Here is a 20517-nt window from a genome sequence, read left to right as displayed (position 1 = left end):
TCCATCCAACAATGTATTGAAAGCAACATGTAGCACATCCCGCTAATTCACATTAATATCTGCACCGCCACCGATAATTTGAACTCGGCCCCATAGTGGATGAGGAGAGTGGCAGTGCCCGGAAGCATGTTGGCAATGCTGGCATCGCCGCGCGGGCCGCGCCACTCTGCTTTTACCGTCTGCGGCCCTTTGTTGGGGCCCGACTGGAGCAATATACATTTGTGCCAGGCCAGGCATGGCCAACTCCTCTGTTGCAGGTCGGTTCTCTCTCACTCTCAAGACCATCAAGACAGAAACGTGGATACACGCTCTTTTCTTTTTCTTTCTTTTGTCATGTTTGGTGTTCTGCCGAGAAGCGGCACCAGGTAATGTTTAAAACATGGTGGCCGTGACGTTTATAGGCGCTGGCGGTACCAAAATGCATAGCATTTGAGATTCGTGGCTGTTACTAAAAGGAAAGCATCGCTCGGATGTGTTTGGACGCCACCTATACGTATAGTGTGTGGGGTTCTCTCACTCGCTCTTGGGACAAAGGAACGAAGCAACACAGTAGTGCAAACAATCACAAGGGTATTTATTGCACCTTTCATAGATCAATGCCTGCTAGCCGAGTTGCTATCCCCAACCCAAAACATGCCGATGAGCACGCAACAAATCTAGAAGTCCGACTCAACGCGACCGGATAGCGAGCGAATATGTTCGCCCCATGCTGGATCCCAACGCCTGGTCGTCCGCGTGTACGGTCACGCGAACGGTGGCGCGTTTGAAGGCGGCCACTCGAGACGGTCTCGCAGAAGCGTGGATCGGCGCACGTGCGGCACGGCACGTCCGCACTGCTCGCTGTCCCAACCCAAAAGAGAGCGCCTTGTCTTGCGGCGCCCAAGTAACCACGCCTGTCGGCGGCGTCAGCAGCGCAACACTTGCGCCATCTCTCGCGCTGCACTTCAACCACATCGACCGCCACAGGCGTCACGCAGGCCACGCGGCAAAGCGGGATTGCAGGAGATGGGGGAAAACAAGATATCTGGGGACGCGCGAGAGTCGCGCATCCCCACAATTGGGGCTCAGCAGCGTGCAGCCGGTGCAGCTGTGCGAGTACAGTGGAGACCAACGTCACAGTAGGTTGTGGTGCGTTTTGCGAGTGCCTTTTAAAGCGCAGCTCTTGTTCCTGCAGCCCTCTTGTTCCTGGCGGTGCTTAGGCATGTTTATTGACCCTTTTCGCCCAGCAGTTTGCTCTAGGAAAATGAGATGGCACTTTCGGTGGGGCACCGCACGTTGCCTCAGTGAGAGCGCACGGAAGTGAAACCTTTGCCTCTTCTGCTCTACTTTTGTGTGATCAGCTGTTGGAAATGCAACTAGGTTTTCGCTAACACAGTGGGCTCCGTTCATGCTGCAAAATATGGAGCGGTCGAGTGAAGTGTGCAGTTGTTGGCTGCGAAAACTGGCATATTAACGAATGGAATGAATCTGTGTGTCTAAGTTCATGCACTACTGCTACATAAGGACTGCCTGTGTTACTGGCTCTTCGCGATGCCTGGCTTCCCTTGAGGATAAAAAAGAATCGCTCATCCGCCAGCGTTGTAGAGCTAACCTCCAAAGAAAAGACTTCAACCGTGGAACATCTGCACGAGTAAGTACCGCTTGTTATAGGGTGACAAAGGGAATAGCGCCACTTCTTGGCATATAGTCAGTTTCTTGCACATAATCTATGCACATCCACCCCAACTAGCGCCCAAAGTTGCGCCCCATCTATTGCCAATGTATCAAGAATAAGTGAACGGCCGCAATGCGCCGAAGCACGGGTGATGGCGGCTACACCAACAGCACATTAATGTTCGAAGCTGAACGTTTCGTAATGGTTCACACAGTAAGCGAGCGACTATCGCAATAATACGTGTGTGCTACAAGCTATTACAACGTACAGAACATCTACGTTACAAGCCTTGTGCCCAGCAAGAGCAAATCTATCTCGACTGAGCACACTCACGAGTGATCTGGCAGAAATAAACCATCAGATAGTGACCGCACGGGGAACATTTGAGTCAGAAACATGAAAAAATTGCTGCTTAAAATTAAATGAAGAGTTAAACACACAGATACCGATTCAATTCGTAAGTGGAAGGTTGGGGTAGCTTGGAATACATCTTTAGCGCCGTTTTTATTACAAGCACCGTATTGCCAGAATACCCGTTTCGAGAAAGCTTAACGAGCTTATAAAGCACTTACAAGTTGTTTGAAGCTGTAGCCTCCACCCAGTCACCGTCTACAATATCCGCTGAAACAGAGGTTTGCAGAGCCCCACCAGCGTCGTGCACATCCATTGTAAACACAGAGGGGAAGCTGAGGCAAGCAGTGGACGCCTTGCCACGTGATCAAACTTGGCAGCACCCACAAGGCCGCCACGAAAAATGTCAATACTCTGATGTTTCTTGCGCACATCGCCTGCGGCCAGTCACTCTATGCCGCTTGCGCAGTGCCCAGAGCATGTGCAGAACAATCCCCAAACCGCGCGCTGCTTTGAACGGCTGTCTGTGACCGTCTGTGAAGCAGCGTGGGCACCTTTTTTTCTGCGCGCCATGCACTGTGGGTCGGCATGACGAATGTGTGGATCTCGATGTCGGATACATCGGCCGTGTCCAGTTATGTTGGCTGCACCAGTGCGTCGAACTATAGACATTCTTCTTGGAAACGTGACGTAGCGTGTGTGCGCGTGCGCTCACTCTACGTCGGACTAATATATACGTGCCTCAAACGAGCAATTTTTTTCTCACTTTCCTTACTTCAAATTTTGTACAAATTGAATTTTTATAAGATACCTGAGGAATTTGAATTAACGAGGTTTTACTATACTGTTTAACGGCTCGGGTTTAACGAGGTTTTACTGTATCTCTAAAAGTGGTCTCTTGAGAATAAAGTCCTTGTATGCTTGGTATTTGTGGCCAATGAAGTGCAAATGGAGACGATGACGTGGCACTTTCATTATATAAGCTAATTTTAAAATGTTTCTATTCATTGAAGCTAAATTCAATGTTTTGTGTTTTCTGATTACGAACATGGGGACGTGCTATATAGTTAAATCTCGATACAATAAAGTTGGTAAAATCGGCAATTTGCTTGATTACAGTCGCCGACCGTTTATTCGGACCTCACGGGGGCTGTGGAAATGTCCGAATAAACAGGTGTCCGAAAAAGCAGATTAAGAAAAAAAATATGAAATCCTTTATTTCCACGCACTTATTCGGGCTCGGCAGTAGGCTTAAAGAAATCGTGAATGTCCAACGACCAGTTCCACAATCGGGCGCCGCACAAATCTGTTCTTAAATCCCACGAGATATGGTGAGAATTGAAATCACCTGTGATTACAATGTCACGTCCACAAGAGTTAACACTATCCAGTGTGCTAGTGTCCTGTGCGCCAGATCGAAAATATGCATTAACTACGGTAAAGGGACAACATCCCGGGAGAACCAGCTCCATCCCTAAGATTTCACACTCTGGAGTAGAAAGTTGAAATTAAATTTTAGCCTTATGGCAAATTTTAGATGAGATAAATGTAATTAATCCGCCACCTCTTGTAGGACGGTCTAATCGAAATGATCTGTAGAATTTCATTTGAAAAGATTTCTCAGGATTTAGCCACGTTTCTTGTTAAATCTACTGAAGCAGAATGTAAAGAGTGGCAGTTCCACTGAAGCAATTTTAGTGATCCTATTTTTTGGATAGTGCCGCAGTCGAAACTGCCTTCTGTAGAATGTTTTCCTTTAGCACAACACTGGACCGACTTTTCTTAGCTTTTGAGTGAGGACCAGGGGAGTAGTCTTCATTAATAGAAGACATGGTTCTTTTATATGCTCGAGCATTTTGTTCCACCTCTGTCATCTCCAAATCTGTATTAATCATATTACAAGTTGTAGGGCCCGTGGAAGAGGGAGTTGAAAGGTCAATATCATTATTGCAAGGATTGGCATCTGATCTTTTATGGTTAGTTTGGTGCTCAGGATCAACTGTTTGCGTTGGTACAGGAGCTGGGCAGGTAGTTGGCATCAAATGAGATAAATGACTAGAAACGGCTTGTGAGATACATTCCCCAAGGCTCATTGCCAACGTTTTCATAGCTTTTGTAACTGCCTTTTCCACAGCGGCCTCTATAGTTGCAGCAAGTGATCGGTCCGTGGTAAGATTTTGTCTGCCTATTATCCCCGCATAGCCAGATGCCCTTTCTTTCACAATGTTTATGGCTTCCATCCTAGAGCAGGGTCGTCGATCAATTATTTCAATCACCTGTAATTCTTGAGCCCTAACAGAACAGTTTAAATAATTGGCTGGATGATTTCCATCACAGATACAGCATCACTCTTCTTGGGCACTACAATCACTTTGAGCATGTTCTTCCCCACATGCACAACAACGTTGTCTTGATTTACACCCTACCATACTATGGCTGTATCGCCAGCAATTACGGCATTGAATTGGACGCAACGCCAGGGGTTCAACTCTGAACACAAGGGATGACACCTTTATAGTTCTGATGGGCAGGAAGTTCCAGCAAAAGTTGCAATCGCCGATTTTTTTGGGACCCGCTTATTGTCTGCCACTCAATTGCATCGGTAAACAGCAATTACTCCCGTCCCAGGCAATCTCTAGTGTTTCAGCGGGAGAAAGATCGGCATCGACACCTCTGACTATTCTCTTAGTGCAGGCGAGGTGAGCAGGGATGTAGGCACTCACTGGTAATAACACGAATGATGAGCACTTAAGCAAAAACGCGACACAGGACTGGTCTGGTGATCGACACATGATACCTCCGCAGCCAACTGCCTCACTTCCATGATGGTCTGGTATGAAGAGGTAGCAGCATACAGAGATTTGTGGATCGCCTGGGGGTTGGTCAGACATATAAAGCCTCCATTTGAAGGAACCAGAGCCACCGGGATGCTGCTCACACTACTGCGGATGAACAAATCTAGAGTTAATTCATCCGTTGGAATAGAGGCCGCCCATGGGGAAAAACCCCTGCTGGGGGAGTTTATGGACATCAGCCTAGGATGAAGCTGGCGTCAGAATCAGTGAGAGCTCAACAAATAAGATTAGTAAAGCCTAATATCACCCAAAACCTGGTCAAGTGACAGAAGCGGCAGTGAACGCTGTCGCTCGGCGCCGAGCAGCCTTCTTATGTACGGACATAATTTTTTTTCTTTGCGCCACGGGTTGCCATGTCTTCGTGATTTTTTTTTTTTTTTTCAGTGATGACAAATCATGATGATGGCACTGATGGCCACATCTAGTGGCAGCTATGAGCACTAGGCGCGGCGCTTGCTGCAGGCCTGCTCTTCACCGTACGTGTAATGGAGAAAAATGCGTTCGTACCCGCTGGCTATCGGGCATCACGCTCTTGGTTGTGTTATTAGTTCCGGGGTTTATTGGTTATCTTTGTAATTTTGCTATCTACAAGGTGCCATACGCCAGGAGTGTTCCAAGAACCTGCATCTTTATTTGTACTGCTGAAACATACGAACCTCGACTTGCCGAAACTCGTGATTTAACGAAATATTCGGCTGCAACTTGGACTTCGTTATAGCGAGGTTCGACTGTACCTGTGTCGTTAGACCTTCAAAGTACAGTGAATAAGGACTACTCATACTTGCCGTGATGGCGTAGTATCTTTGTCCTTGCGGTGCTAAGCCTGAGGTTGCGGGATCAAACCCCCATCCACAGCTCCCACATTTTCATGGGAGTGAAATGCAAGTACGCCTGGTTCCATGCATTGGCTACATGTTAAAGAACCCCAGGTGGTCAAAATTAATCTGGAGTCCCCCATTTCGGTTTGCCTCATAATGATATCATGGTCTTGGCACAAACTAATTTAATTTTGAAGTCTATAATCAAGTTTTCTTTCCTCGCAGGTTGGCGACATCATCACCGTGACCAAGACCAACATCAATGGCCAGTGGGAAGGAGAGCTCAAAGGTCGTGTAGGACACTTTCCGTTCACGCACGTCGAGTTCATCGACTCTGAGAACCCGGACGATGATGAATCATAGGCACAGTCTTGCTGGTGGCGCCCCGGGGAAGAGAGCTTTTTTTTCCTCGCCGCAACCCTTGCCCCCTTGCCAACCTTCCTCTGCACGCCCGCTGCACCACTTTCTCCGCGTCGCTGCACCATCATTGACAACGGCAGTTTTTTGCTTTGGAGTGCAGCGCGACCCTGCGTGGCACCACCTGCCGTGGATCCGAGAATTGTGGTGCGTGCCAGCCGTGCTCCGGCTGTCGGGAGGCTGCTGAGTACTGTGTCAATGAGCTGCCTCAGGAGCCTGGCCTTGTTGATGAGTTCTTTGTCGCCATGTAAAGAAGGAAAGAGAGCCATGACTGTGTATGCAGTGTGTGCCTAGGGCATGTGTGGATTGAATTGCTTTTTTTTACTTCTGTGTGATGTGTTGAATAGAGCAGGTCAGAACGTTGTCTGGGAGCCCAAAGTACGTATGAAATGGTTGTGTCGAAACCTCAATCTGGCAGGGACGTTGGCGAAATGTGGTGAGTTTGTTTCCGCCCTGACTGGTGGTAAGGAAATTAACTGCGAGTTGTGGAAAACTGCAAGGACTTATGGGAAGTTCTCACTGAGAACAGGCATTTTCTTTGCCTGCGTGTCGGCGTGCTACTTGGTGACATTTGCTTTTCTCACAACACTGGAAGCGCCAAGAGCATCGGCTCATTCACATTGCGTGCAGGAAAGCTTTTCATCGCGACTGCAGCTGCTCCTCTGTGATATAGACTGAAGGTGAGAGAGCTGTAGTTAAGATGTAGCACGGCTTTACAAGCTGTAACGCTGATGGAAAATTGTAGCTTATATGGACAGGGTTCATTAGTGCTCCTATAAAGTTTTTTTTTCAACCTTCTCGAATATCAGTGGATCATTTTTGAGGGCTTGGAAATCCCTTGAACTTAGTGAAGTTCTTCAACAGAAATCCATGAATTTCACACTTAAGTTGAGCAGATATTGTTTGTACATCTTTGCTTTCATGCCATTCAAAGGTCAAGCCAGTACAGTCTTGTTATCAGCTTTGTGATGGTTGGCAGTGGTTTACTTCTGAACTATTTTTAATTTCTTAAATGTAAGAGCTTTATTCTCGTTGCTACCCTAAAACTTGTGCTCTCCTAAAGATGCAAATGCACAGTCCACGCTGTTTATTGACCACAGCCCACACTTGTTTTTATGCTAGCCTCAAATCATGATGCCCAATGCCTCTCTAGGAACTGAGGCATACTGTCAGCAGCCATTCTTGGTCAGTAGCTGTCGTGATTTGCTGCCCAATGCCAGGATGTGGGTTCAGCCTTTACCTCGACGGCCATGCATTGTAAGTCAGCCATTGCCGGTCAGTAAGTTGCAGCTCACATCAACGACTCCGCCGCGCACAAACAAACGAGGAGATGTGCTGCCTCAGGTTTTTCTGTGAAGCCATGGCTTTTCTAGACAAGTGTCACTTGAATGGGTAGGGCGAGAAATTGCAGTAAAAAGGACTCCTGTGTCTGTTGCCACATCGTGAATAGTGATGTGTGAAACTTTTTGGCATTGAAAATTGCCCCCATCACATTTTCCCTACAGTTAGGCGCGCCAATTTCTCAGCAACTCGTCTCCCAGGTCATTCTTCGCAATTTGTATCGTGCTGTCAAGGACGCCACCACCCTGATAATTAAATGCAAATTAGCTGTAGTGTTAGTAAAAGTTTACTTGGCAAAAGTTCATAATACAAGTACAGCTGTTAGGAGCACGGACCAAAGGCACAGAATAGACTAGATGGTGTTTATGTCTCCTAAACATTGGCAACATGGTGATAGCACCATTTATATAATCACTACATTACACAAAGTACATCATGCAAGAAAAGGGAACATGGCAAACAATTTAAGATATGTATTTAGAAAGAAATAGCAACCTGTAGTGCATACCTGGCCACTTTAACAATTCTCTTAAAATGCCTGATTTTTAGGATTTGTTTGATTTTCGTGTTCACATAAATAGTTCACGATTTTTCATTTGTGCTTTAGTGCAAAATCAGTTTCAAAAAAGACAAAAACAGCCGCTGAATTAATTTGTATGGCCCATTTTTACGGCCTGTCAATTATACGGACAAACTTGCACGACAGCAAAATTAACTGAACCAATGTATAACGACAATTGAATCGTCGACAGCCGTTACCTGAATTTTATTAATAAACATCATGATAACCAATTCTGCTTGACTGCGGCGCATACCGTTGTTGATGCATATATATAACCCAGTCCCTGTTCACAGCACCCCTACAGAACCAAATCAGCAAACCTTTCATAAGCAGTCAGCATATTGAATATCCAAAGAATATTTTGTATCTTTCACCATATTTTAGTATTGGCTTCCATGTTTTCAAATTCTCAGGTTGCCAGGTCAGATAATGCGTTTGTGAGTCAGAAATGTGCAATGTTTCTTGGTGATGTGTTGTATCTCTTTTCCGTGTTTAGTGAGTCAAGCCACTGTCTCAAGAAACGTAGATTTTTACTGTGCTAGCAATTATGTGGACACTTGTGCCACCGTTGTGCTGTCATAGTATTCACGGCATACGTGTTGCCCCATGTGTCAGAAAGCTTTCAGAGATGCGTGCTTCGTTTGATCACAAAAATGACAAGGCAATCTCCCCTCCATGCATGCTCCCCTCCATTGTATTGGTAGTAGCGGGAACAGGACCGCATTGTGGGTCGTGATAACGTGAAACTGTTCAGCTCTGAATTTCTTACAAATCCACCATTAGCCCTCCATGATTGGTTGAAATTTTTCCAGTTATGCCCATTTTGCCTGTCTTTCAAGCAACAGCAGGCAAAATGGGCATGGTTCGAGAAAGTTTAACCAGTCACAAATAAACGCGGAGTGGAATAGTTTTACGCTATCGCGACATTGGCTTCTGCTGGCTTCATACCATACCATAATGCGTGCACTGGTCTCAGTTGAAAGGACAGTGAATGCCAAGGTCAATTTGCCTAATCATTTTACTGAGCACTGACAAACGCAGATGGTTTTACATTGGCCTCATCTCGTACGCCGTTGAGTTGCGGCGTCTCTAACATGGCTGCCGGCATTCCTCATCGCATTAGTGTGGCGAGACGCTTGGTATTTGCCAGACTGCTATTTCTGCTGCGAAGTAGCAGTTGCCTCATACATTCTGCCAACAGGTTGCCTCCGTGTATCGCTAGGACAGCATTTGAGTGACAGACCTTGTTGTCGCTGTCAATGTGTTGCACTTTTATCCTTTTTTTTACCTTCTTTGGCAATACTATTAAATTCGAAACATCATGCACCTAATGGTCATCATCAGATGCTGTGGTAGAAATTGTAAACCGACTAGCCCAGCATTGCAAAATCCCAGGTCATTCCTGTCAATGGCCTTCTACCTTTCCACAGGTTGTTTTCCTTGTGGAATATTCGCACTGCAGTGGCGCTGTTTAACGTCACTAGTAAACCCTTGCATACACTTAGCTGCTTCCTTGCAAAATAAAGAGTCACTGTGCTCATTGCTGTCCCCCCTCTTGTCGCCCACAATCTTATTTTCAACTCTATAGCCACCTGTGACAAAGTAATCCTTGTGCTTTTGTTTTTCCATCTGTAATGGAGTCACCAGCCATAGGCATTGCCAGAACCTTTGTGCATTTTGTGCACATTTAGGTGTCTGTTATTTCCGAACTATCTGATCACATTTCTTGCTTCCACATGGTTACGAAACGTTACCACAACATCTGCTCTGAATAAAAGAAAGTTGTCAAATATGGCCAGAGCTGCAGATTATATACCTGCGCAGTTGCTCACCTGTTTTGGCTCGTCGGTCTTTCAAATTTGATGAGTCACTTTGGAGGTCGGACGTTGTTTCTGTGCTGACTGGGCGTTTGTGTGTGAGAAGATGCTGGCAGTGAATTGCACTTGTGTTCTCATCTCAGTTAGTTTTCAGCTTTCGAGGTAATAAGAACAGTTGCAACTAGGTGCAGCTGCCTAATTTTTTGACCTGGTTATCTCTTGCTTTTAGTCGAATGAAGGTTCCTATTATTAGCCTGTCTTGCTGTTATGGGGTCAACATTGGTGACAAGGTCGACACTTTCGAGCGGCAGTATTTAGGAAACACCCTTCTAGTGGTTCAGGCTTGCTTGTTCTTATTAACAGGTTCTCTGACCACTTGCTGCAGTGGCTATGACGCTCTGCTACGATACTGTGGGTTTGATTCTCCGCACAGTAGCCGCACTGTACTGGGGGTGGCATGCCAAAAATTAGCAGTTCCACCCGAAGGGTGAAGCACTGATTGCAATAGGAAATTAGTAGATGGCTGTACGAAGTAAGGATGGTAGTTTCATCGGCCATACAAACTTGTTAACATTCGCTTACTAACTAAATTAACAATGATAGAGTGTGTAACCGTGACTCAACAAGGACGTAGATAGAAACAGGCACACAGAGACAGCACTGTCTTTGTGTCTCCTTCTTCCTCCATCCTTGTTCAGTTGCACTTACGCATTCTATCATGGATTCAAACCAACTAGCCCGCCAACGTGTTTTAACTAAGTTAACCAGCATGGTGTCACATGCGCACAGGTAAACACGAGCACATCTCGCTGTCAAAATTCTGGAGTGAGGAATCGTGGCAGCAGCAAATGAATTGACCTTCATGCATCTCTCACTTCAACGTGAACAAAATGACGAAAGCACAGTGCATACAAAGCTATCAGCACTACTCACACTCTGCAAACATCGCAGATCGCTTTGAAGATGAAGCTTGCGCAAGCGCACACTTTGGTCAGTTCGCAGATCGCTTTCAAGACACACGAATATCGGCAACGCATGCCTATGGCATCCATCAAAGGCGTCTATTATGGCATCCGCGATTCACATGGCCACTGCTGTAGTAGATGCCACGGTTGTCTCCACTCTGTACGGTGGGGCAGGAGGACATTGAGGCACCCTAGCAGCCGCCGGAGAAGAATGCCCCTCCTATCTTGCCTGACCTCCCTTCCTCGCGCACCACAGGAGAAGGCACGCATCCGGGCCGCATTCCTCGCTTGTGCATGCTTGTATTGCTCACGATAGTACTACTACTCAGTTTCATACAATGCAGTCACTGCTACAATGCTTCTCCAACTGCTCGCACGTACGACCAAAAAAAGTTTGCACATTTAATCAAGATATAAGTATGCATCATGTAATTAGCTTAAACACTGTCTCATACATTTATGTTGCAAAATATGATATTATTATGTGGAAGCCGTCGCACACCTGAACCACCAAATGTTTACCACCAAATGACGGAGCGACCTGTTTCTGCAACAAATGGTCGCACTAGTGCCTGCTAACGAAACATAGTTTCCATAATCTGTAAGCACAAATGAGTGCAAATACCACGTGATTTTATGTAACGTTATGTCTGCAGTTGTAGTTGTATATGAAGTAATTCCATAGAAAGCATCTATGAAATGAAGCATAAACATAAGTGTGTATGAAAGAACACTAGACAGTCGAAATTAATTTGGAGTCTCCCCCACCACTGTGCCTCTAAAAGCCCATGTGTTGATTTGAAATGTTCAACATAATAATTTTAGTTTTTAAATTGTTTTCTCTGACCATGATGTCTGTGTCAAAATATATCTTGTTCAAGTGAGTCAAGTGAGTTCAAGTGAATGAAGCATTAATAAGTCAACCTGAATGTTGGAATTGATCACCCAGCCCAAGTTATAAGGACTTGTAGACGGCACCTTCTGCTTTCTTGTTTGCCTTTCTGATAGTTTTAGCTCTTTTCATTGCTGAAAGTGGCATAGCGGGGCCTCTGTGATGTCTGCGAGGTCCTGTTTTGTTAAAGAGACAGTGTGAAGTTTTTGCACCCACAAGAGCCAATTCCTGTTCTGCAACAGTTCTATCAATAGACAGTTTAGAAGTGAAAGTCATGCAGTTGCACTGTACATGCTGCATAAACTGACCGTGCTCTGCAAGACAAAAAAGTGAATTTTTTTAGTTGGATTTTAGAAAAGGGCAAGAACATTACTTCCGTCTTTCACAATTTTTGGTACTATAGTTTTCTTATCTTCACTTGCATCCCATTAAAAATTCCTAGATGTTTGTAGACACAAATGGCTATGGAAGGTGTTGCAAACCTTTTGTTGCATCGCAGGAATAGCCTTCCATCTTTTTTTTTTTTGCATGTGTGGTGGTGGTGTTGCTTATTTTGCAATGCCTACACTGGTTCATTCAATAGCATGTTGCATGGCTACCTTTTAATAACAACTTTTGATAGCTACAAGAATCACATGTGTGATTGCAGCTTGTGCAATTTCCCTTTTGGACATACATGACAGCAAAACACCTTTGCTTCGCTCATTTGACAACACTATTTGTTAGAGCTTGTGAATTTTTGAATATTCCTTGGTGGCATTTTTCTTTGTTTCTTTTTTATTAATTTTTGTTTTTCCTAATGCCTGGATTAATGTCATTTGTCGTGAGCTACATGTTCTCTTCGGGCATCTAGCTGGGGTTGCATTTTAAAACCCGTGGACTGTCACTTCTGTAGTGTAGTGTAACATCTCTAGAAAATATTAGGGAGGTTGACTGGAATCTGATGGAAAAACAAGTAAACTTTTTTCTAAAATGGTGGCCAACGTCATAGTTTAGGAGAACAACTTGTAATTTTGTGCTTTTTATCAGTGATTCTTGTTTTTTTTAAGCGTGAGAAAAAGGTGGACAAATGTACAGGCGTGATGTGCAGCCAAGATTTACAGGTTTGAGTTTACTATGCAGACTAACATGGATGCACCTACTGTACTTGTAGTTAAGTGAGGCAGTAGATAAGTTGCACGCTGGGCCTGTTCATTCCTTCATCAAGCCTTCTAGTATTGTGCTGATTGCTGTGAGGGAGCCAAGTGATGTAAATATTTGTAACTTAACAGCATGTGCTGTCTAGAAAAGGGCCAAAATAGCGTAACATGCTAGCACATCAAGATCTGGGCTCTGCTCATGGGGCACATGATTAGGATGTAGGTCATGCCATTGTTTTGAGTGTAGGCACTTGTCCATATAAAAAAAGAAAAAAATTGGTCTGCAACGATTCACTGTATCTGAGGCTGATGATTTTATTTTCGTTTTTGTTTTCTGTTGCTTCAATTCACCAAATTTGAATTACTGAGGCATTGATTCTGTAAATGTGCTTTTGTGTACAGCCTTTGTCGGAAGTTCTGAGGCCGATTTGTGAGTGCCAGGAAACGTCACCAGTTGACCTGATGCTAGGACCCTGTAGCATTTGTGGCAGTTTGAAGCCTGAGAAATTGAAGAGCATTTTTTTCTTAGTCTCTAGCTTTAGAGCCACAAAAGTTATTCCACGGCCCTAACGCATCCCTCGAACAGGTCAGGTCCCACATGTGTAACTTTTAAACTTTTGATAGAGACAGCACACTGCTTTGCACATGTTCGAGCAGCATGTTTTGCAGGTCTTGTAAACAACACATATTCTTTGCAAGGGATGTCGTGCTTTGTCTGCCTGCTGTGTTTTTTGCTTTCGAGCTAGATAGCATGTTGTGCAAATTGGTTAGGATTCATCATACTGGTAACACAGCGCAAAAGCAAACAAGGACAAAAGAAAGAAAACACAGCATGGCGCTTTCTTCTCTGTGTGCATGTTTTCCTCATTTCTGTAACGTATATTCCAAGTAATTGACATGTGGTTTCACATTTTACACATCTGTGTGCTCTATCATTATATCTAAATACTTTTTCTTGAACATGTTACGATATCATTTTCTCCAATGAGTTATTGTTGATCTCCTCACGCTCTGCTTTAGCTGCTCTAGTGAATTCTCCAATAGTACTGCTTGCGTTAAGCACAGGCTATGCGAAGTCCAATATTGGTTGATTGAGCACTTTATTTTCTTGAAATTGCAAAAGGGAGCACTGCTCAGCCTCGGTGCTTCTGCCACAAAAAGCACTTTTCCATCATCTCTCTTGGTTTATTCTCAAGTTATCAGCACCGCACGCTTGGCACTTCATTATCAAATGCAGCCAGTCCTGAAGGCCTGCCTAGCTGTTGCCCCACGTCTGGTGATGCGAATCGGCCAGGTTTTCTTCACCTCTCTTACACCGTGAAACGGTCAACCACAAGCCCCGTGGGAGGTGCCAGTGCATATCAAAGTCTTGGGAGTAGGTTGTCGCACATAGTGGGTTTGTGAAGTCGCATCATTATTTTAATGTGCGTCCGTCATCGTGGAGTAAGTTTCAGCCTGTTCTCGGTGCTTACATTGTGGGTTGCAAAGATGGTTGTGAAGTGGTGTGCTTGTGTAAATTTACACTTGACTCGTACTTGTTCAGAAGCATTGATGACTTGTCTTCTATGGCCATGAAAGTCTGGTATGTCGAAAGGTTTAGTAAACAATAGCAAATTTCAGGCTGTCTGATTGCTAGTTTGGTGCAGTTGTATAGGCACTCACTTGGTGCAGGAACACATGCACTGGGTGTTCGTTGTGTTCAGATTTGTGCAAAATGTCATGGAATGACTCTGTAATGGAACATTTGATATTTTCTTATCATGCCTGCCTGCCATCCTCTTGGTCTGTGGATGTGTTAAATGCACAATGTACTTTGCAGTGTGTCCTGTCAACAGTTGTGCTGATTGCTGCTTTAGGTTTCATTGATGAGGATTCATTCTGCTTGGTATATAGACATTACTTGTTAATAATTACAACAGAACGAAGCTTTCCTGGGAACCCTGATTTGAGACAGAAATGGTGAAAGACCTTGGAGACGTTATCAAAAGTTTGTATATATATTGGAAAAGACAAGTCGCAATTGTCTGAAAGTGATCTGCTGAACCGAGATGAAATAATAGCATCTCAAGACCAATATCAAAGCCACCTGCGTCCCTTTTTTTTTTTTTTGCTTGGGCATGTTTTGAAATTTTTACATTCTTCTGCTCCTGCCACTATTTGAGAAGTTTGAGGGCTATTTTGCAAGCAGCTGTTCAGCCCATGGCTGTGCATGGCTTCAGGGAACGATCCATCAGTTGTTACACACAATGTGATTGTATGGACGTTTTCGTATTTGCGTTTGGGGACGTTTGTCTCGTTGGACCTATCTGTCCGCAATGCTGCTTGCACTTTGTAATGTTACAGGGCTGTTGGGTATCATTTCGCAGTGCCATTTGGCTGATATTCTCCACTTTTCAAAGAGTGTGTGTCAGACCATGCATGCATCTATAGTCTTGTGGGACAGTGCCATGACCTGCAATTTCTGCTGGGTGCTACAGTGATTTTTTTTTCTCTCGCCAGTGTTAGGTCATGGTAGGTCCTAAAAACACTGTGCCCAGTTCTGTGTGATTGCAACTCTGCTCCCATGCAGAAAACGCGCCTGGCTAGTGCATTTTTCCCGCTGTCAGCAGTCTGTGCTTGAACAAGGGTGTGCTCATGCAAGTCCATTGTTAATTGACCCTGTCTTAGTATGGTGCTGCGCTGCCACCAAACCGCATTCTCTGTTGTGCGTGTCGTGGACGTGTGTGTTTTGTCACCAGGGCTTGCAAAGAAAAAGGCCACCCATAGTAAATTCTGTGTATGATAGATGCTGCGACGTGGGTTGTGGTCAGTGGGAAATGGTGCCTGGTATCGTATTGTGCTGATGTATGTGTGATCTTAATATCCCGAACTCTACATGGTAGCCTTTGTCTGCAAAAAAAGAAAAAAAAAAGAATGGTTTCCTTGTATCAGTGATGGCTCTTGGAATGGTCACACAGGCAACGTGCAAAAAAAAAAGACAAAAATGTCACAGCGCCATTTTCTAGTCGCTACTCTCGCATAATCGCAGTTGTGACTTAACCTATCGTAGTCTGCAGCAGCGAGTACTTCATGCCACAGGTCAATACAGTAGTATTCACTTGCTTACTTGCATTCGGATGGTGGGGCAAGCAATACTTTGACGTGCTGGAAAGAAAGCAGATCAGGATGTGACTGCTAATACTGCTTGTTCTTTATCTGACTCATTCCTTGCATGTCTTGCATGTCTAACCCACTAGCTGCCCTCTTGTTGGTGCAGCGTACTTGTGCCAGAAACATTTTCAGCAGCTGTGTTGGTCATCACGAGTCATAGTTTCAGCGCACAGCCGTAGATGATCAGTGGTGCTAGTGTTCTCGGGCGGTTTCAGAGTGCTTGAGTCGCCATTAAGTAGTGTTCCCATGGCGACAGATTTGCAGGACTCCTTGGTCCTTGTAGTTTATAGCGGCGTTTTGGTACATTAACCTATGACTTGAGGCTCTCAAGATTTTCTGCAGGCTGCTCCTACTGTGGTGGCCCTAGTGCTCAGCATTGCTAAGGGACATCGTCTGAGAGCGAAAAAGAGGGGTGAAAAAATGTGCAGACTTCACAACTTCAAACTCAATTTTTTTTTCTCACTAATTTCCTAGCAGCTTGGGAGGCAATGTACTTCACAGTTGCCGCAGTAAGGCTAAATTTGGCCGCCCATTTTGATTGCCCAAGCTTTGCTTGTCATGCAGCACAGTCTGCACGCAGAGCCTGTATGGGAGCAGCATGTATTGACGCACCAAAAAATCCATGTGATGTGGGCCTCAGCACCTGCAAGTTGCCGCTTGCATGTGCATACTCTGTGCTGGTGCTTGTGGAGCATTAGTGCCAGCATTAGTGCTGCATTCCGGATTAGTACTGCCCTGTAATATTGCCGCAATGTTGGGCACTGGAAGGGGCACACAATAGCCAAGCACTAAATGAGGCAAGGCATTGCACATCATCCTGTAGTGTCCCTTTAATGCACACGCTCCTCCTTGCATCAGCTGTCATGGAAAATGTAAGCAGCACTGGCACATTTCCCACTTGAGAAGCATGCCAACTTAGCACTGTGGCGTATAGCAACTGCAGAATCTTTTCATAGAACAATGGTTCCAAAGCAGCAGTACCCATTGTCTAATACCTGTGTTACACAGTCACTTTAGATCAAGATCACGCCCGATCCAGATTGAGTGCTGCTGCATGGTCACTTTCAATATCAATCCAGCTTCTTAATCGCATCGTCGGCTGACATCTGCTCTTTTAGCTTGGGGTTCTAGAAAATGCGAAGAACAAAGTAAGGATAGTATATACTTCTTTTCAGAAAAAGATCTATCTTATAATACAAATTTTACAGCACAGACAAATTTCACAGGTGCTTTGGACTGCATTATCAACACCTGGTGCTCTTTAACTCTCCCAAATTCGATCTGTATTGTTGAACCACGCAATGGCAGTCATTGTCAATTTTGATCGAGAAATTTGATCCGGGTCGGGCCAAATCACAATCAAGTTTGTGTGACACCGGTAAAGGCCAGGAACGTATATACAAAAAGTCTAAAAGAAGACTCAAGGCATATTGCTTGTGTTTCTGCATCCTCTAGTGGAACCGCATATTGCCCTCGCTCTCCACTGTATGCTGCCTCTTACTGAGCACACTTTTTTTTATATGGCTGTGATGAAAAGCTTCTGGGCACAACATTGACTTGTGGTGTGTTCCAATTAGTTACAGCAAACACAGCTGTCTGTTGTGATGTTGAGAAGCAGCTGCGTATCTGAGTGCAAACACAGCTTGACATTGAAGCCAAAAGTTGGACGAAATGTCGTCTGATCAGGAAGGGTCATGACAAAAAAAAAAAAAACGACGTCATCCAAGGCGAAAAAATATTTAATGCACAGATTGTGAACAAGGTCCCTGTGTGGGGGCCGAAATGCTGTTTAAAATATTTTTTCACTTTGTTTGGCATCTGTTGTTTTTCACCAGATCTTGACTTTACATGTACACTAGTGTAACATTTTTGTTGCAGTTACTAGAAGTAAGCGTACTTCTAGTAACTCTTGACCAAGAACCCACAGAAATAAACAGTACTGATGTCTCGCCTGTTCCACTCTCAGCAGTTGCTGCTTAAGCTATGTTGCAGCAGATGGAAGGTCACAGACTACTTGATTACTCACCCATGCCATCCTGATACCTGCATTTTCCCAAAACTGCATGGTGGCTTTAGCCTAAACAGCACCTGTCCATTGAATCGCTCATCTGTGTCTGCTTGTTGGACAGCTAAGTAGCCTGCATTGCTGCAGACTTTTATACCGTTTTCGTTGTCTATGGCAACTGTCTGGCATAGACGACAAAGTAGCTGCATTGTTGCAGGGTTTTCTACTGTCTACATTTAGGTTGGTACAGCACACAATATATGCTAGCTGTCTCCCAGATGTGACAAAGTGGCTGCCTATGTCAAGTATTGGAACACACCCATGGTCGTAATCCTTTTCTCATCTTCGGTGTATGGAAGCAGTCTCTAGGCATATGTGCATGTGTGTGTGTGTTTTCGGCACCATCTCGAGCGTTCTGACCCCACACCATCCGACTTTAAAAATGACAAGAGCTTTTCCTGCACGAATAACAGATATACAGTAAGCGTTTCCCTAATTACTTTTTACAAGTGGCACCCCTCCCGCTCTCCCAGGAAGTGTGGAGTGCCCTGGGCGCTGTGTTAACGAGGAAGCAGTGTTTGCGTGTGTGTTGTCTTCGTTGAGATGAATTTCATATGGACTTGCTCTGTCAAGCCTTCTGCATGAGCGTTCCTTTTTTTCTTCCAGATTTAACTTTTTTTTTTGTCTTTCTTGGAAGATGACGGGTGTGAAATGTTTTGTACAAGTGTTTATTGCGCACGGCTGTATGTTCCTGCTTTGCACAGATGAAAGTGACATTTGCTTTTTTTCTTTGTTGTTGTTTTTAGTGTTTGTTCTTGTGCATAGAATTTGCTTTGTATTCACTTACTTGAACAAAGTGCTCCAGTCTTATGCACTGTGGTCGATCTCCTGTCTTTACCATCAGTCAGCTCTGTGTGATCGCAGTGAAGCTGCGTTGGTAGAGTGGTCCTCTAGAGCGGGACTGCACAACATAAGGCTCTCTAACAGGTTGCTAGCGGGTTGTGGCCGAGATGCTTGGCACTTTGGGTGGTGGAGCAAAGTGCATCGTTGTATGTTAAGAGAAACAAGGCTTTGGCCGCCATAGTGCTACATGACCTCAACCATCAGCACTGCTAAGTACATTAAAATAATAAAATTGTAGCAGCGCTAGTGATCTTTGCTTGGAAACAGATGAAAAAGGTGAAGCAAGCAAAATTGAATCGAACACACGCATTCCCAGTTTGATTCGACTATAATCGCGGGTAACGGTGCCTGCCAATGGATGCTTTAACTGTAAATGGTTTGTTGACCTGACTTTCCACTGTTCACAAATATTTGCTCACGTGGCTATATATCTTGACTAAGCATCAGTAACAGTTATTTGAACCGACTAACATTGGGACACACGTCATCATTTTAGGTGTTGTATACTATACTCCAGACGAAGATGCAGAAGCTAAGGAAGTAGTGCGGACAGAGGTTACATTCTGGGCCTTTCACAAGGCAGTTTTAGATCCGCTGACTTTTTCTGTTGAAGATCTGCTTCATGCGTTACAACTTGTGGGCGTAATTTTATGTCAAATCAGATATTGTGCACATTTGTGCTTCCACTATAGGCAAATTTACTATATCTTGGTCTCGAGCTCAGGAGATGTGCTGCACCCTTAGGTCGCAAAAGCATGTCGCTGGTATTATTTTTATGATCATGAAATTCAGATATCCAATGCCTTTCTTTAATGTAGTAAGTACATTATTTTGCAATGTAAAATTATGCAACTTAATTTTACATAAAATTACATGGTGCATATTGACATAACTCTTTGATATGTGGTGCACTATTTTTTTGGTCACGAATGTGAGCAGGGAGAGAAATCCCTCTAGCCTTCGTAGCATTGCCTGCTACATAAGAACACATTTACATGAATTCGGTTCTGACAAGTCTGGACAACAGTGGAATGCAGTGTCAAGCCAAGACACCGATGCATTCGCACAGGGCCCACAGCCATCTGCTACGGATTTCATGGATGTTGTCGTTACAGTGAGGTTGAACAGCATAGCATTCGTCTTTGCCATGTCTTGATACTAGTGTCACTGCCAGTGCATAAAATGCTGACCTCCCAGTTATACAGCGCAAATCTTGACGCTGGCTGGCCCAACCCAACCGAATTTACATGCTCGCTGCAAACAGATTGGGCTGGCTCAACCCGACAATTGTTTAGCCTGACTGGCAAGCATTTACATGAACTCGACAGGACAATTCCAGCCTGACAAGTAAAGTCGACCGGCTTCTGTCAGGTTCATGTAAACGCTCTGTAGGAAACAGTATCCAGGCATTTTTGCTTGTGTTACTAGGCGTTTCTGCCTTTGCTCAAGGCGATACTTGGAGAAAACGTACTGGTTTAAAATATCAGTAGAATTCAATAATCCTAGTTCATTGCATGGCTTGATGTATTATGAAACAACTTGTAAAGTATCAAGAAGAAATATTCACTGAGTAAAAGTTATAAATTATGGTATGAGAAGCCAACAAGCAAAGACGGCAAGTACAACATAGGGGAAAGAACTCGTACCT

The 20517-nt window shown here is 44.5% G+C and overlaps 1 protein-coding gene across 2 annotated transcripts in view; it reads left to right on the top strand.

Annotated features, from left to right (window-relative positions):
- Positions 1-18836, top strand: part of Crk (Crk proto-oncogene, adaptor protein) — a 59396-nt gene extending 40560 nt beyond the window's left edge. For both annotated transcript variants that reach the window (XM_065443431.2, XM_065443430.1), the window contains exon 8: positions 5904-18836. In XM_065443431.2, coding sequence (XP_065299503.1) covers positions 5904-6041 — 138 coding nt within the window. In that variant the 3' untranslated portion in view covers positions 6042-18836. The remainder of the gene's footprint in view (positions 1-5903) is intronic.
- The last annotated feature ends 1681 nt before the right edge of the window (positions 18837-20517 follow it).

The sequence above is a fragment of the Dermacentor albipictus genome, chromosome 9 (assembly GCF_038994185.2).
Source record: "Dermacentor albipictus isolate Rhodes 1998 colony chromosome 9, USDA_Dalb.pri_finalv2, whole genome shotgun sequence".
NCBI lineage: Eukaryota > Metazoa > Arthropoda > Arachnida > Ixodida > Ixodidae > Dermacentor > Dermacentor albipictus.
The sequence above is the reverse complement of the archived record's forward strand: the minus strand, read 5'-3'. Positions and strand labels throughout refer to the sequence as shown.